This window comes from Anthonomus grandis, chromosome 17 (assembly GCF_022605725.1).
Source record: "Anthonomus grandis grandis chromosome 17, icAntGran1.3, whole genome shotgun sequence".
In the NCBI taxonomy this organism is placed as follows: domain Eukaryota; kingdom Metazoa; phylum Arthropoda; class Insecta; order Coleoptera; family Curculionidae; genus Anthonomus; species Anthonomus grandis.
In genome coordinates, this window is record NC_065562.1 from 7001911 (window position 1) to 7020242 (window position 18332).

At 34.1% G+C, this 18332-nt stretch overlaps 1 protein-coding gene across 1 annotated transcript in view; it reads left to right on the forward strand.

The window, feature by feature from the left end:
• LOC126746628 (chromodomain-helicase-DNA-binding protein Mi-2 homolog) overlaps positions 1 to 18332 on the forward strand; it is a 175347-nt gene that overhangs the window by 140165 nt on the left and 16850 nt on the right. Inside the window, exons 29-30 of the mRNA XM_050454957.1 lie at positions 16623 to 16740; positions 16803 to 16965. Of these exons, the coding sequence (XP_050310914.1) occupies positions 16623 to 16740; positions 16803 to 16965 (281 nt within the window). The remainder of the gene's footprint in view (positions 1 to 16622; positions 16741 to 16802; positions 16966 to 18332) is intronic.

The following is an 18332-nucleotide window of genomic DNA, read 5'->3' on the forward strand; positions in this document are numbered from 1 at the left end:
TATTTAATAAATGTTAGATATAGAAAATCTCATAAGCTCAATTATGGAAAAGGTGAAGAAAATAGACTTGTTCGCGTCTTTTAAAGAATTTTTAATCTTTAGCTAATTCATTTTGTTATATAGGGTGTTTTTATTCCGCCCTGCGAATAATTCTGCTATATCGAGTTATAAATATCTGCTAAATTAAATAGTAATAAATTAAACTCCAAGTTACAGGGCTCATATTTATTTTATTAATATGAGGTCAAAGGATTACACGTGTTTCGCCCGTACTAGGCACCATCAGATCTACTGTAAGAAAGTAACCAATAAGCTTTACAAACATTTATTATACTAAACGTAATTTACACTTAAATTACAAACTAACCCTTGACAAGACTATCATTACTTTAAAGTTCAGAGCAACAGATACAAACTATATTCTATAAACCCCAGAACTCCCACCCCAGAGAGCACTGTTTCTCCGATGAACATCCAAAATTGGTCCATTTATTATTATATCAATAGTTATATTTTAGCCACTAGAAATCCAGATATTCAGTTTCTATTAAAAGACAAAAATTTCAAGCAAAAATCATTGAGAAAAATGTCAATATCATATTGGGGGACAGGCCGTATCTAGGGGGGGTTTTGGGGGTTCAAACCCCCCCCCCCTCCCCGAAAATCTTATAACGTAAAATAAAATTGAAACGACTGGTAACTATAACTCTTTTTTTTTAATTTACTTTTTAAAGTTTTAAAGGTGTTCAGGCTATAATTAGAGAAAAATATCCAGCAGCAATATATGTGCACTGTAGTGCTCATTCTTTAAATTTAGCTCTTGCCCATTCCTGTAAGGTTCAGAGTATCAGAAATTGTATTGCAACAATAAAATCTATTGCAAATTTTATAAAAATATCAGCTATGCGCACTGAGATATTAAAAAATAAAATTAAAGAACATGTTCCAAATAGTAAATGGAGTAAGTTAACATCCATGTGTGAAACTCGGTGGGTGGAAAATCATGATGGGCTAATAAGGTTTACTGAAGTTTTTAAACCCATTATTGAAACATTAGAAGAACTAAAACAAGTAAGAGACATCGAAATTTCTTCAAAAGCTTTGCAGTTCCTTCGAGCTATTATGACCAGTGAGTTTATTATCAGTATGTTAACAGCGTCCACTTTATTTGCTTTTACTCTACCGTTATGCAGAATTCTCCAGACTGTGGATTTTGATCTATTTAGCGCTGTTGAGCATGTGAATACTGTTATTAGTCAGGTCAGGAATATGAGACTGAATATAGATCAAGAATTCAAAAATATTTGTAAAAAATCTGAAGCTATTATAAAGTCTATAGATGATGAAGAATACATAAAAATACCTAGAATAGTTTCACGACAGCAGAATCGTTCTAATGCCATGGTAGCTACTGCAGAGGAATATTTTCGAATCAGAGTTGCAATTCCTTTTTTTGATCAATTTATAGAAGAACTGATGAAAATCTGCAAGATTTGCAAATCACGAAAAGTCACTTTCATTGTTATATTGTCTAGTACCAAATATGTGCGAAGCACACATAGTAAAAATGGAAGACTTGTTACCATATGAGGAATTTTTGGACCTAGATACGTTATCTGCAGAACTACAGTTGTGGAAACAAAAATGGATTAAGCTGTCTCAAGCAGAAAGGCCAAAAAATGCTCTTGGTGCATTATCAGCATGTAATCCATCTTTGTTTCCCAATATTCATACTCTGTTGCAAATTCTGGCTACGTTACCTGTATCTACAGCCTCATCAGAACGATCATTTTCATCGCTAAGGCGTTTAAAAGACTATTTGCGCAATTCAACTGGTCAGGAGCGGCTAACAGGACTATTGCCCTTTTAAGCGTGCATAGAAATATTATAATTGATACCGCAGAGGACTTAAATCGTTTTGCGAGGGAAAAGCAAAGAAATATTCAGTTGTTATTATAATTACTATTTTTAAAATTTTAACGTTGTTAAATGTGTTTTAGTTTAAACTGGTATCTTCTTTTAGTAAAACCTATTTATAAATTAAAGTTTTTTTTATCCCTAATATCTCAAATGTCACTGGCCTAACCCCCCCCAAAATTTTGGTCCAGATACGGCCCTGTTGGTGGAGGCAACTATACTTACTTAGGGAAAACGACAAGTACACTTTTAAAAATCAAATATTTAAATGTAATAAAAGTAATTAAATTTCTTTAAAATAAATAATAGTAAAAATTAAATAGACATGCATTAGCAAAGAAATTATTTTTATATAGTAACACATGTTTTTAGAGTAAACATGTATTACATACCTCTCTGTATAAGATAACGAATAGGCATTTATAGTAAAAATTAAATAAATGAAAAGTATTATATAATATAACTATTATCAAATGGTAAAGAAAGAGGAGTAAAGGCAAGAAAAACAAAAATAAATATACACGCATTGACTGTCCTAATTTATTTTTAATGCTATCCTGTACAGGGTGGCCAAATAAGAATGCGAGGTACTGTATCTGGGAAACTATTCATCGTAGAAGCTTGCAATAAAAAAATTTATTACTAAAATGGCCAAGAGAATGACCTGGAAAATATTTTCAAGTTTCTAAAATGGCCGCTAGGGGGCGCAACTGCAATCTTGAATCTAGAAAACTGATGTTTCTGTAAATTTTGCTGAATTAACCTAACAAAAAAATAGCTGATTATTAAAGTAGGGACTAATCCGAACCTTTTTTATTTGAATAGTTTTGCTGTATCTCTAAAAATAAAGTGGTGGGGGGTGTTCAAAAGTTGGCTTAAAACACACCCTGTATACTAAAAACGCCTTAGCCGATTTTATCAAACTTGGGCTAGTTGAAAAGAGCTATTATTAAGCTACGAATATTATTATATTTCATGTTTTTTTAGTTTTACATCTCGCCGCTAGAGGGCTTTTTTCGGCTTTCTGACACAAATGACTAATTTTCTCAAAAAACTTAAATGCGTTGATATGATTTTTTTTCATAGAAAAATAGCTAAATGATGTCTAAATAATCTTGCGAAAACCGCAACTCGATATCTTGTTCCTAACCTAAAATATAGGCCAAAGAATATTTTATACCCTTAAATTTTAATTTTTTTATACTAATTATTTTCGAATTTTTTAAAATTCACTACTTTTGAAAACAAAATTTACCATTTTTGAAAATATTACCTAATATCACTAAAAGGTAAGTATTAATAATGCTTATATCAAAAATCAGACCTATTTTATGCTATATATTCACTATGGATATAATACGAAAAAAATAATTATTAGAAAGCAGGCCATGGAATGCAACAAAACAAATGTCTACTCAAATTATAAACATTCCTCAAATTGTCAAAAGTTTTACGTTACTTGAGCATTTTTTGTTTTTGCAAAACGCGTTTTACGAACGATGAAGCTGTTGATATGCTTGCGGTTTATTTTGAATGTCTTCAAAATGCTGCAGTAGCAAAAAGAGTTTATGCTGCTCGATATCCAAATCGAAGTCCTTGCGATATTAGATTTTTTCCCCGATTAGTGGCGAACTTAAGAGCCAATGGTAGTTTTCGGACTAGGTTTCAACGGCCAAGAATTAGAAGAAATGTGGACAATATTAACAGCGTACTGGGATATATTGAAGGGAATCCTCATGTTAGCACAAGAGCATTATCCCTTGAATTAGGCATATCAAGAACAACGATTCAAAATATTTTGAAGGACAATAGGTAAATTCTAATAGCCATCGCCATATATGGATTTATTTAAGTTCAGCTTTTTTTTTAATATATTTATAGAATGCACCCATATCATGTTAATTTACATCAGGCATTGGAAGAAGCAGACTTTGACCGTAGGTTGGACTATTGCCATTGGATATTAGGCATGATACGCGAGGACAGAGATTTTTTATTTAAAATTCTTTGGACCGATGAAGCCACATTTAATAGTGACGGTAGAGTCAACCTGCATAACATGCATTATTGGTCTGCAGAAAATCCGCATTGGTTGCGTGAAGTTCAGCACCAAGGGCGCTGGAGTTTAAATGTGTGGTGTGGTATACTTGGAGGCAACATTATTGGACCATATTTTTTTGAGCAATCTCTAAATGGCAATGTTTTTTTCGACTTTTTGGTAAATCAATTACCGTTGTTGCTGGAAGATGTGCCACTGGAAGTCCGGCAAAATTTGTTTTTGCAGTTGGATGGTTGTCCAGCACATTTTGCTAGGAATGTGCGAGACCATATTAATAACATTTTTCAACAGCGGTGGATTGGAAGAGGAAGCCTGTTTCCATGGCCTCCGCGATCCCCAGACTTAACCTGTCTTGATTTCTATTTATGGGGGCGGTTAAAGGACATTGTATTTCAGACTCAGCCTACGACTAGAGAAGATATGAAAAACCGCATTCGTAATGCAATACATACCATACCGAGAGCCGAAATTGAAGCTGCAGTTCTATCTACCCATGAGAGGCTTCAGCAATGCATAGAGCGTGATGGTCAGCATTTCGAGCATTTACGGGGGCATTAAAACCCTTTCTTTTTAAAATCGGTCCTTTATAGGGCCACAACTTACATTATAAAAGAAATTCGAAATAAATTATTTTGTAGTTTTTATAAATATTAAGGGATTTCCATATAAAATTTTCTTTGGCCTAAATTTTAGGTTAGGATAAAGATATTAAGATGCGGTTTTCGCAAGCATATTTAGGCGTCATTAAGCTATTTTTCTGTATAAAAAAATTTATACCATTGCATTTAAGTTTTTTGAGAAAATTAGTCATTTGTGTCAGAAAGCCGAAAAAAGCCCTCTAGCGGCGAGATGTAAAACTAAAAAAAACATGAAATATAATAATATTCGTAGCTTAATAATAGCTCTTTTCAACTAGCCCAAGTTTGATAAAATCGGCTAAGGCGTTTTTAGTATACAGGGTGTGTTTTAAGCCAACTTTTGAACACCCCCCACCACTTTATTTTTAGAGATACAGCAAAACTATTCAAATAAAAAAGGTTCGGATTAGTCTCTACTTTAATAATCAGCTATTTTTTTGTTAGGTTAATTCAGCAAAATTTACAGAAACATCAGTTTTCTAGATTCAATATTGCAGTTGCGCCCCCTAGCGGCCATTTTAGAAACTTGAAAATATTTTCCAGGTCATTCTCTTGGCCATTTTAGTTATAATTTTTTTATCGCAAGCTTCTACGATGAATAGTTTCCCAGATACAGTACCTCGCATTCTTATTTGGCCACCCTGTACAGTCTGTTAATTGATTGAGTGCCGATAATATAGGATGTGATTTTAAAAAAAAGTTAAAAAAAAAAATATGTTTTTTAATCATATAAAAGATAATGTTGCAGATATTTTTATGGAATTCGGTACACTCTTTTTGATCACTAAGGAGGAGTTTCTGACGTCATAGATATTTAAAAAAATTTACCAGTAACGTTCGTACGGGGTATGAACTAAATATTTTTCAAGAAAAAAATGATACGCCACGGATTTTCTTAAAATCCTTATTTATTTTAAAACAAATAATGTATCTTGTCTTAATTTCATACGACGCACCGTTTTCGCGCAAAAAAATAAATACCTCAAATAATTTACAGCAATTGTTGAAAGTGTCCTCCACCCGCAAGTATGCAACTCTTCTTTGCATAGGCTGACACACATTATTAAAGATTCCTGGGGTATTTCTTATAGTTTGAAAGGATACTATTATACGATTTTGTAACTCTTCTTCAGTTTGAATCGGCACTGCATACACTAAGCTTTTTAGGTGCCCCCAGGAAAAGAAATCTAAACTATTAAGGTTGGGAGACCTAGGCAGCCATGACTGTGTTCCTCCGCGCCCTATCCACCTATTGTGAGATTGGCGACTTAAAAATGTAACGACTACGTAAGCTACCATCACATCCACATCAATAAAAGAGGTCTTCAAGTAATGGCGGCAAATTTTCTTTTAGAAATTGTAAATAGGATTCTCCAGTAAGTCTTATTGGGAGGGAGAAAAAATTAGCCAAATAGGATAATCATCAATAATGCCAGCCCAAACATTTAATGAGAACTGCACCTGATAGATTCAACAATTACATGAGGGTTTTCATCCGCCCATAAATTGTTATTATGGAAATTCCTTATGCAGTTTCACCTAAAATTAGCCTCACCTGTAAAGAGCACTCACCGATATTAATTCGCATTGGGAAATTTTTAGGGAGTAATGCTTGCACTCTTTGAATGTGATGCGGGTATAACAAATTTTCGATGAGATTTTTCCAAACAAGTACATGTGAAACATTAAAGGTTGACGCGATTTTCCTAATACTAGTTTCGGGATTCTCCTCAATTTCATGTAAAATTCCTTAGTCTCGTGGAGACGTCTATGAATCCTAGAAAACGTTCTTGGAGCAGGTTGTACGCGATTTGGATAACGTTCTTGGTATATTCGCCTGGCTTCATATGCATTTCCTTATGCAACCCCATAAGTAAAATGCATGTCAGCTAATTCACTGTTTGTAAAATTTACCTTTTTTAAATCAGACTATCATGATATGTCTATCATACTATCTTAATCAAATAATAATGATTATTATTTAAAAAAATAAAATAATTGTTAATTTTATTGTGAAAAGAAACATCAAAAATTATGACGCGTTCAAACACACATAGCCTGCAGCAGTTGAGTCACGATAGCAGTTCAACCTACGAAGAGCAAATCGACCATAAAATCAGCCTACGATCGATCCCTACCCACACAAATGCAGAAAACCTCTTCTCGAGAGAAGATATTCTAAACCCCAATCATTCTTTACTCCCGAATTGACCCCGGTGGAGAGGGCGAGCTCGGGAGAAAGCTTATCATCAACCCGTCAAGGCCCCAGCGCAGAATATTTTAAAATTCTAACAAAAAAATTAGAGAATGAGGTTTATGAAAAGGAACTGCTCATTAAATCAAGAAATGAACGAGTTAAAGCACTGAAAGAGCAAATAGATTTCAAAATAAAAACATTTAGTGAGCAGCTCCTGGAACTAAACCTCAAACTCGAAAATGTCAATAAAACCAACGAAAAATTGAGAGCGGAAAATAAAGAGCTTACAAAGCATTTGAGATTACTGGAGGACCGGAAGAATAATCAAAAACAAAATGAACAAAACCCAGAAAAAGAACCAGGGAGGATGCAGACATCTCCTCATCCCCCCGGGAGGAGGAGATGCAGGTAACCGACCTGGACGGCTATTCTGTAAACGCGTGAAACAACATTTACACGAGAAGTGGGCGGAGCTCACTCGAAAATTACTAAAAGTTTATTCTGTAAACAGGGGAGCGCTCACATCGTGCGAAAAATCCGTGATCACACTTCTACTGCTAAATTGTGAGGGAGAAGTGTATCCTAACCTAACTTCCGAGACAGGTGACAGAAAGACGCGTGGGCAATGAAAATCCAAAAAAAAACCGTTGTTTTGTTTGGTTTGTTGGTTCTGATTATAAAAAATCCCTTCGATTATTATTATTGTGTATAATAATAACCATAATATGGATTTTGCTTTTATTTATGGATTTTTTGCCTTTGTGTTTTTCTTTTAAATCTTGCCAGTCTATAAATGAAAGGTATATTCAAAACTGTTTTTATTTACCCTAATGTTTCACCTACTTTTCGCCATTGCTTCCAAGTTTTACAGGATGTCCCAGGGAATGCATTTAGCGTTACAGTGATGTTTTCCCATAAGTTTTGGGCGTCTTTCTTTGTAAAACTATTTGAAAATAGTCCACTTTGTAGCTGGGGGTGTTTTTTCATCCACTCAGAATTTTTTTTGTTCATTGGTCATGGGGGTCGATCGATTACACTCTGCCATTTTAATACCACAGACTACTTCTATCTAATTTCTAATTTATTAAAGTGGTAACACTAACACAGACAATTATTAATGTCTTTTAATCCGTTGAACAGAAAAATAAATAATAAATACCCGGCATCCGGTACGTCAAATGTCAAAATCCTTGTCAGGTTAGCGGCGCGTCGAACGTATGAGCGCGCGTATTCTATTGGTCGAGAATCTGGCAACGCTGTAAGAATTACATGATCGTGATGATCGTTCACCACACGGTCACTGCTACTACAGAATACTAATTTTTATACCTAGGGAGAGGAACGTGATGTGAGATCCCTTCTCTCAGGAGGAAGTGTCACTTCCTCCAAAATTACCGAATAGCCGCCCTGGAAGAAACAAAAAATAACGATAACCAAAAACCCGGTCCCTCAGGACTCTCAAATGCAAACGGAATTAATAACGAAAAGCGGAGCGTGAATGCCAGGGGGAGAGATGAAGGTCCAAAAAGAAGCCCCTTGTATATGCCCCTAAATAACTTGTCAATAGCTGGAAAGGGGAACAGCGCTGACACCAAAATTCCAAAAATCCCAAAAGTTGTTATTAGGGACACTCCAAATGGGGCAATGAAATTCAAACTTATTATGGAAAAAACATCGATATATTTAAAAACCCAAAAGGAAAGGCTAGGCTTAGCGCTTTTCCCCAAGACTTCTCAGGATCACCGAAAATTGACAGGACTCCTCAAGGAGAGGGTGATGGAGTTCCACTCCTACTTCCCTGAGGAAGATAGGAAACTAAACCTTATCCTGAGGGGCTTTGACAGAAATTTCAGTCTAAAGGACATAAGAGAAGAACTAAACCTGATGGGATTCGTGCCCGAAGAAATGGGCTGGTTTAACACCGGTCCAGGACGAAAAAGGCAAACGGATCTCTTCAGGTTTCTTACACCCAAAGAACAAGAGGACATATACGAGGTGGACACCCTCCTGAATATAAGGGTTCGAGTTGAGCGCCTTAGAACTTTTACAATAGACAGCAAAAAACAGATTGGACAGTGCCATCGCTGCCAAGAGTTCGGTCACGCCATGAGCAATTGCACCGCGAGGCCGCGTTGCCATAAAGGTCAAGAAAACCATTAATGTTCCAAAGAGAAAAAAGCACTGGCCAAATGTTGCAATTGCGGCGGCGACCATCCGGCTAGCTATTGGCGCTGTCCAAAATACCCAAACATCATAAAAACTATAAACACCAAAAAAGTGTCCAAAAAAGTGCCCAGCTCGAGCACTGTAGTCAGGGGGGCGGAGCCAGCAGTGCGGAGAAATGCCGGATTTGGAGAAGAGCGAGTATAGTTATCCGTGCAAAATGATCAAAATAATCTTTTAACTTTACTAAGTTTGCCTGAGGAAGAACTTAATAAAAACATCGACAATCTATTACTAAAACTCAACAAGCTCAAGTTAAACCCGGTAGTAACTCATTAAAACTGCTACTGCAGTAGCCTTCATTTTCCCACATCCCATTCACACAAACGATCAGCTAAAAGTCCGTCGAGCCGGAGGGGCGTAGCTTGAAATCGAGCTCGCGACCAATACCGGCCAATCTCGAAATCTATAAATACAACCAACACGTCCGTATCCCATACAGTCTAGTCCCATGTTCCGAGCCGTTAAAAGCTAGAGCATCTCGATGCGACCCAGGAAAAAAAAAGATAGATGCCAAAAAAAAAGTAAACAAGCAAACGATCAGAAAACCGGCAAGAGCCTACGTTGCTAGTCCGGACTAAATCAGTGCAACACAGACAGCACTTACTTTTACATAAATTTTTACAGTCGGCAAATTTGAAAATGTCCCTCGCATCTGCTCTCGGACTTCGTTGCCTTACAATTTGGCAACATGGCTTTTGACTGAAAGGGGTAGCGTACGGCGGGCGCTAGGGTGTAGAGTATCGATCGAGTTTAGTCGTGTATAAATAGGCAGGGGTGACGGAACTCATTTTTCAGTAGATGGGGTTTTTGCAATGGGACGTTTCGAATATTTTTGTGGCTGTGCAAGCTGATATTAAAAAAACCAATCAGTTTGTTTTTCTTCCTTATGTAAAGTTTTTAGGACAATGCGCTATAGTGTTTTATACGTTGGCTAAATGCGCTCTTCAAAATTCTGCTTCATTTCAATTCATTAAAGGTTTCATAAAAAATAGTAGTGTAGTACTTGTACTAAGTACTACCATAATATGGGAAAAAAATTAAGATTTTTGTTTCTTTTTCCTCACATTTTATTTATAAGTATACCTATATAAAAATACAGGGTGTAGAACTCGTCAAAAGAAGTTGGTTGATATACCAAAAATTGCCTATACTCGTATAGTAAAAGTTGCATATTAAGAAAGTTAGTTTGCTTTATTGAAATTTTTTTTACTCATTATCAAGTTAAGTGGACATTGCTTTTACAAAAACTATTCAAAATTGTCTCCACTTGTTCGATTAACCCAAAATGTTGTTCGGCAAATCCATATTTTAAATTGTTTATGTCTATATTTTGGTAAGAGGTAGAAAAAAATCTATGTGGCTCTCATGAGTAAAGCACACTTTTTTACTGAAATGATGAATAAAGTAATATTTCCGTTTATAAATAAGGCACTCTCGTGATTTCTTCTTGAATAAAAAACTATTTTTTATATTTTTTTTATTGAAGCAAAGTTAACTTTAATTACTAAACTTTAATTGTAGTAGTCCCGTATCTTTTTTTATTTACTTTTTTTTTAAACCTTATAAAACGTATAAGTAATGGATCAAAGGTCAGTTTCAAAGCGAAAATTTTATTTCCTATTTAATGACAAATTACAGTTCTTTAAGTATAACATCTTAATAACAATTAATAACATTCAACACTACTCCTAACAAGCTTTAGTAAGTATAATTACAATTTAAATCTACAATAAAAATACTTTTTTATTTAAACTTTTAAATAGCCTACGTATTGTGTTTTTTTCGAAACTTAGTCCTTTTTTTTTAAATAATAATTATTTAATATCACAGGGTGCGTTTGGTATTGGTATGGCTTCTTAATTAATATTTGGTATAAAAACCATTTGCGTCAATGCATTGTTGCAGCCTTTTCCGCATTAATCCCGCGTAATTACTAAAATCGGGTCTCCCTCTGAAAGATTCCCAAACTCTTTGAGCGTGGGCTAGTAACGTTTCCTTCGATCTAATTTGGCCTTGATTAAAAGTATCCCAAGAATTCACTATTTCAGCCCACAAATTTTCGATGGGGTTTAAGTCGGGGCTTCTGGATGGCCATGGAATTAAATTAAATTCCGGATATTCCTCAAACCATGTTCTCGCCATACGGGAGGTATGAATTGGACAATTATCGTGCATAAGGGATATTGGTCCAGCCAGATATAATATTCTGTATGAAGGCAGAAAAGAATTTTCCAAAATGTCCACGTAGTCCGCGGAATTCATTTGGGGTGGCGTGGTTACCAGCATTCCGGGTCCATTTTGGGTCATCCGACCCGACAATGACAATGTTATTCTCCCGCTTTTTTCAGTTTCTTGGACATAATGGGAATCATATCTGGTACTTGTAGGTCTCCACACTAATTGATGGGACCTTATGTCCGAAGAAAACGTTTGCTTGACGATTTTCTTGAGCAAACCTAAGCCTTCGCTCTGCGTTGTCGACCGTTAATTTTGGCCTTTTTTTAATTTGGCTGGTCGTCTACAATTTATTTTAACCACCCGGCTATTTGTGAAAGGGTTATTTCTTTCTTGGGTAACAATAACTTCTCTCATATTTTCGGTCAATACAGGTTGCCTTCGAGGATGTTGTCTGGTTTCTACATGGCCTTCTGCCTCTTGACGTTGGATCCAGCGTCTAACTTGTTTGACCTGTTTAAAAGCAAATGCAGTAATTAGTATTAATTACTTAAATAGATATCTATTATACTATTAGGTTAGTGACAACAGTTTAGCAAAGGGGTGGCCTATATGTATAGGTATAGATAAAAAATAGCAGTAAATATTTTATTATTAAGAATAAGTTAATAAAGTAGGTACTAAAAAAGCAATAACAGCGTCTCTTAACAATAATATAATTTTATATTATTTATTGGTGTTTTTTTAAAACATTCAGAGCGTTACGTCAAAATATATTTCTATGACAACTTTTTTTAATATATGGTGAAAAGCAAATAAAGCGAAAATATTGACAAAGTTTTCAAAGTGAAAATATTTCAGATTAAAATGTTTGCTCTGACTTTTATAAAACCTTCATATTTAAAAATAACAACCGGCGCGAAGAGACAAAATTATTTTAAATTATAATAAATGCAGGCGATAGAATTCTTCTCTTCTTTTTCGTAAATTACCTATGTCAAAGCTTACTTATGTCAATGCTCAGTCTAATATCGTAAAATGCATATACATATGTATCATATTACTAAATCGAATAAATATAATTAACGAGGTAAAGCTTAAATTTGGCATAAAAAAACCCATTCACAGGTATAATAATAAATACAATAATAATACAGATATAAAAATATACTAGATGGATACAAATAATGCGGTAAATAGGTAGTGGATTGGCTCACGGTGCGTTTTGGACTAAATATTATTTTAATAAACATTTTTTAATAGGGCCACCCCCCTTAACCCTCAACTGGTGCAGTGCTAGTGAGTCAGATATTAAATTTAAAATTCAAAATATCGCTAATCTATACTACATTCGACTACCGTTTTTGAGAAACCTTTAAACCCATTAATACTTTTTTTAGGGTATGGTACTGCATTAAATTTATTTATTATCTAAAAAAAAACTGTACCTTCGTTTTTTAAATATTTAGAAAAAACTTGAATGTTTTCAAGATATCGCGTTGCAACACTTTAAAAAACTCACCCTGTATAAGGGTTGCTTGGATTTAAAAAATACTACCTCAAAAAAAATAATCAATCATATCTAAAATGATTTTACTTTAAAAATAAAACAAAAACATTTTTTATTTTGATAGACCCAATAACATGTATATTTTTCTTTGTTAAAAAATAAGTTTTATAACTTTTTTACATATCTATCGATAAATTAAACTTAAGATATGTAATTTTCAGCTATTTTTCTAAATAAAAAATTTAATGAAGAAATTATAAATTACCCTCGAAATCACTCCTATTTGAATAGATTCCCAGGACGATGAGATAATAATTTTCGTTTTTGATCTATTAAATTTATTAGCTTATTTCGGGATATCAAAAAAAGTTGGTTCCGTATAAAAACAAACCTTTTTTTTAAATGAAAGTTAAAGAGAATTTTTGAAGATTTTTGACAAATTTCATAGTTTAGTTTAAATAGATTTTACCTAACAAAAAATTGAAACGAAATGCATACAAAAAAAACTTACTGAAAGATCTGTAGCCATTGCTATTTCTCGTAAGGTGGCACCCATCTCATGCATAACAATAATTCTCGTACGAATTTCCATGATACTCTCCCTCTGTCCAGGCAATCTTGGCATTATGAAAAAATATTACATAAAACACTTTAAAAAATAAAAAAAATTAAACACGTAAATAGACTCGAGGCACTTATAAACACAATTCTACTTACCATCAAATTTATTTATATTTACCACCTTATACATTTTACCTGCATCCCCGTGCCGCCAATTAATATGGAAAAACCCTCCTTAAAAATAGATCTTAAAATTTACAATGGTACCTTATACACAATGTTATAATGGGATCGATCGCATAAGCTGCCCCCGCATCAGCCCCCGTTACTTATTTTCGAAAAATGCCGCTATACTTTCTTCATTCATACAGTGTAGCCAAATTGTGCTTAAATTACGTGTAAATGGGTAAAGAGCCACGGAGCGAGGGACATTTTCAATTTTGTTGACTGTACATACAACACAACACTTACATGTTTTAAAATTGAAATATTCAATATCATGTGAACATGAACGATACTGATAACGGTAAAAATTCCACAGATTATGCCTACCAAATTACAACAAAATATTAAAAGCAGTCTCAATTATTGAATTGAAGGAAGAAAAACGTTTTTGGTATTTATTTTTTTGCGTGAAAACGGTACTTCGTATGAAATTCAGACAAGAGACATTATTTGTTTTAAAATAAAGGAGGATTTCAAAAACAATTTTGGATTTTAGAAAAATCAGTGGCATATTAATTTTTTTCTTAAAAAATATTTAGTTTATACCCCGTACGGACGTCACTGGTTAAGTTTTAAAATATCTATTACGTCAGAAACTGCTCCTTAGTGATCAAAAAGGGTGTACTAAATTTCATAAAAATATCTGCAACATTATCTTTTATATACAGGGTGTCCGGAAAAAGGATCCTCTCCAATCCGCCGGCCACATATAGGGTGGACCAAAATAATTCGACTTTCGTTATGTCATTTTTTAAATGGGCGCTCGGTATTCAATATACTGGGCGTCAAAGTGATAAATATAGAATGGTTTTTTTTAAATAAGTCGGGTGTTTCATAAGATATTAAATTAAAATTTGGTATGAGGGGGCTTTTTGGAACGAGAAATTGAAATCCGTTCACGGATTTGCTATACCTTGCAGAGGGCGCCACCTGCAGTATATTGCATGTGTTAAAAATACCAAAACTTTTTTGTACCCCTGTATAATAAAGTTCAAGTAAAAAATTCTAATTATCCAATCTTTTCTTGTAAAAAAAGTATTCTTAGTAAATGTCGGCCTGAGAATCCGTTTATTAGATAACTTAATTTTAAAATCTAGATACTTCTTTCTAAACAATTGGCTGACCTCCCGGATCCAGTAACTTTTTACGTACTGTCAAAGTAACAAATTTAAATGCTTCTGACACTCTTTACAAGCTTCTCAATTACACCTAAATTAAATCTACGTTTTTTAATCACATATTTGTATTTGGTGTGTTTGCTTACAACTTATAAAACCATAATGGCTCATAGACCAAGAAATGTACCCTTTTTCGAAATCGCGGATATGTTTTTGATGTTTGGCAAGTTTTAAATATTATTGTAAACGGTAAATACCTGTCAATTCTTAACTAGGAAAATGTGACTCCAATGCTAATTTAGCCGCTAGACGCTATACCCAGACATTCCCAAACCGATTTCATCCCAAAAGAAAATATTTTTTAAATTTGATTAACTGCCTAAGGGAGACTGGAAGTTTCAGCGAAAGACGGAAGGGTAATTGCGGCGGATCTCGTGCGATGTAATCAGGGCAAGGGGAAGAAATTTTAAGAATTGTCGAAGAATCACCAAACATTAGTACTAGTGTTTTGGCTGAACGTGTGGAAAATATTAGGAAAACCGAGACACATCATATTTTATGGAGTCAACAACTTTATCCAATTCATCTTCAAAAAGTACAGGGTCTTTTACACGACAATCCCGAGGCAAGACTTGCCTTTTGTAGATGGTTATGTGAAATGAATAATAGAAAGGTGGATTTTATAAGGGCGATTCTGTTTACTGACGAGGCCACGTTCACGAGAAACGGCATAAGAAATATCCATAACGCACACATATTGGCTGAAGAGAATCCTAGGGCCATAGTTGAGACACATCATCAAGTGGGCAGGTGTTGTGGATAACTTTCTTTTAGGATCTGTCATTTTATCAGGTAATTTGACTGGTGAATTATTTCTGTTGTTTCTACAAGAAATACTGCCCGATTTGCTTGATGATTGGCCTCTAAATTTAAGACAAAATCTTTGGTTTCAACTCGATGGTGCTCTGGCTTATTTTGCCATAAATGTTAGGAACTATTTACATCAAGTATTTTCTAATCGCTGGATTGGTAGGGGTCGAGATGCTCCTGTTCCGTGCCCACCTCGTTCGCCCGACCTTATATCTTTGGATTTTTCAGTTTGGGGATGTATGAAAGACTTTGTGTATGTGGTTCTGATTTTAAACGAGGATCATTTAAGGGAAACAATCATTGCAGCTGTAGAGTATTGGCAGCAGATTGAAACCAAATATTTTTCAAAGCCTTAGATTTTCATTAATAAAGAGGGCACGTATGTGTATACAAACAAATGGAGGTCACGTTGAACAAATAATTTAGGGTGAATATTTTATGATTTTATTATAATAAGAAATTTAGCATTAATTTAGAAAAAATAATTTACGTTTATTTTGTTAACTTTCTTAAAATGTATCAAGATTTGAAAATTAAGATATCTAATAAACGGATTCTCAGGCCGACATTTACTAAGAATACTTTTTTTACAAGAAAAGATTGGATAATTAGAATTTTTTACTAGAACTTTATTATGCAGGTGTACAAAAAAGTTTTGGCATTTTTAACACATGCAATACACCGCAGGTGGCGCCCTCTTCGAGGTATAGCAAATCCGTGAACGGATTTCAATTTCTCGTTTCAAAAAATCCCCTCACACCTAATTTTAATTTTATATCTTATGAGACACTCGACTTATTTAAAAAAAAAACGATTTTGTATTTCTTATTTTGACGCCCTGTATATTAAATACCGAGCGCCCAATTAAAAAATGGCATAACGAAAGTCGCATTATTTTGGTCTACCCTATATGTGGCTGGCGGATTGGCCTTCTTTTTCCGGATATCCCTGTATATATTATATATTTTTTCTTAAATCTTTAACACCCTGTAGCTCGAAAACTAAGAGGTTTAGGATATATTTTGTTGATATAATTTGTTTTTAAATCACCGAAGGAATCACATTCAGTATTATCGTCACTCAATTAATTAACACCCTGTATATTTATTTATTATATATTTTTTAGATGGCAAGATATCCAAGCTGATGCTCGTTTTGCGATCATCAATGAGCCCTTCAAGATGGACGTCGGCAAGGGTAACTTTTTGGAAATCAAAAATAAATTCTTGGCCAGAAGATTTAAGGTAAATTTAAACAATTGTTAAATAATTAGCTGAATGTTTATAAATATTTACTATTGCTCTAGCTTCTGGAACAAGCTTTAGTGATCGAAGAACAATTGCGTCGCGCGGCGTATCTCAACTTGACGCAGGACCCCAACCATCCCGCCATGTCGTTGAACGCGAGGTTCGCCGAGGTCGAGTGCCTCGCTGAATCGCACCAGCATTTGAGCAAAGAATCCTTGGCAGGTAAGCACTTATTATTCTCTTAATTCGTATTAGTTATTTAAAAGTTACTAATATGCGTGACCTTAGGCCGAACCGTTTGCATAACGGAAACATTTGAAAACTAAGAAAAAAGTTTTTTCTTAGTAACACATTATAATTTAAATGTTGCTCTATTAGCACTTCTTTGGTCACCCGTGAGAATAAGCCCATTCTAATTTTGAGATTTTGAAATGGGAAAAATTGAACGTGTTAATTAACTGTTGTTCTAATATACAGTGCATCCGTAAAGTAGCGGATAAATTCAATAAAAATTACATGGACCGTTTCTGAAAAAAAAGCCCAAACCCGTCGATTTTAATATTGGGTTAAGGATTTTTCTACGTGGAGATTAAATATACAGGGTAACTCAAAAAAAAGATATGACATCATCAATATGTTTTTTTAAATGGAAACCACCATTTTTTATTGCATAATCAGAAAAAACGATTTTTTTAAAGGGTATGGTACAAAGCAATAGTGGTTACATAAGCAATTTTGAACGAAGAATTATGATAAAATGTAAAATTAAACAAATACCTTAATTAAATGTTGGTATTTTGGTTTTTTAGTTGTTGTTGTCAGTGTCAAAAAGTGAATATACTTTGGTGCAACTATTTGAAGTATTTTTACATTTGCAAGTGGTGTTTATTCTTTTTGAGAGGTGAAAGCAGTGTCATCCTGCGTTTTATTAGTAATTACACTTGATTTCCTACTGTTATTGTATGAAATATAAGAAAATTAACCGAACGTGAAAGAATCGAAATCTTGTGTATGATTGGTTTCGGAGATATGGCGCGTACTCAAAAGGAGGTAGTTCAGTTGTTTAATGCAACTCATCCTGATCGGTCATTGTAAGCAGTGTTAAAGCAAATTTTCGTGATCTCGGGCATGTTCGGGATACTGAAAAAGCTGGTTCAGGTTCAATAACGGTTCTGTTAACGGTCCAAGATAATCTCAAAGCCACAATCACACGCATAGCTTCTAATGTTAATTTATCGCGATCTACTGTGCATAAAGTATTGAAAAAAGCAAAGTTCCACGCTTATAAAATATTCTAATATTTCAAGAGCTATCGGAAGATGATTTTGATAGCCGAAATGAATTTTGTCAGCAAATACATTATTAGTTACTTATTTTATTGGGTTTTACGTCACTTATAGCAAAAATCAATTCAGAACATACAACCTCACACGCTCAAAAATTGAAAAGAAGAAGGAAATAGACTTATTCATGTATTAAAAAAAAATATATGAACTAAAATCTATAATGATACCGTTCGATATACATAATTTAATTTAAGTTCAGTAAGTTTTAAATGCAATAATTTACTTGGGACATAATGAAAGTGC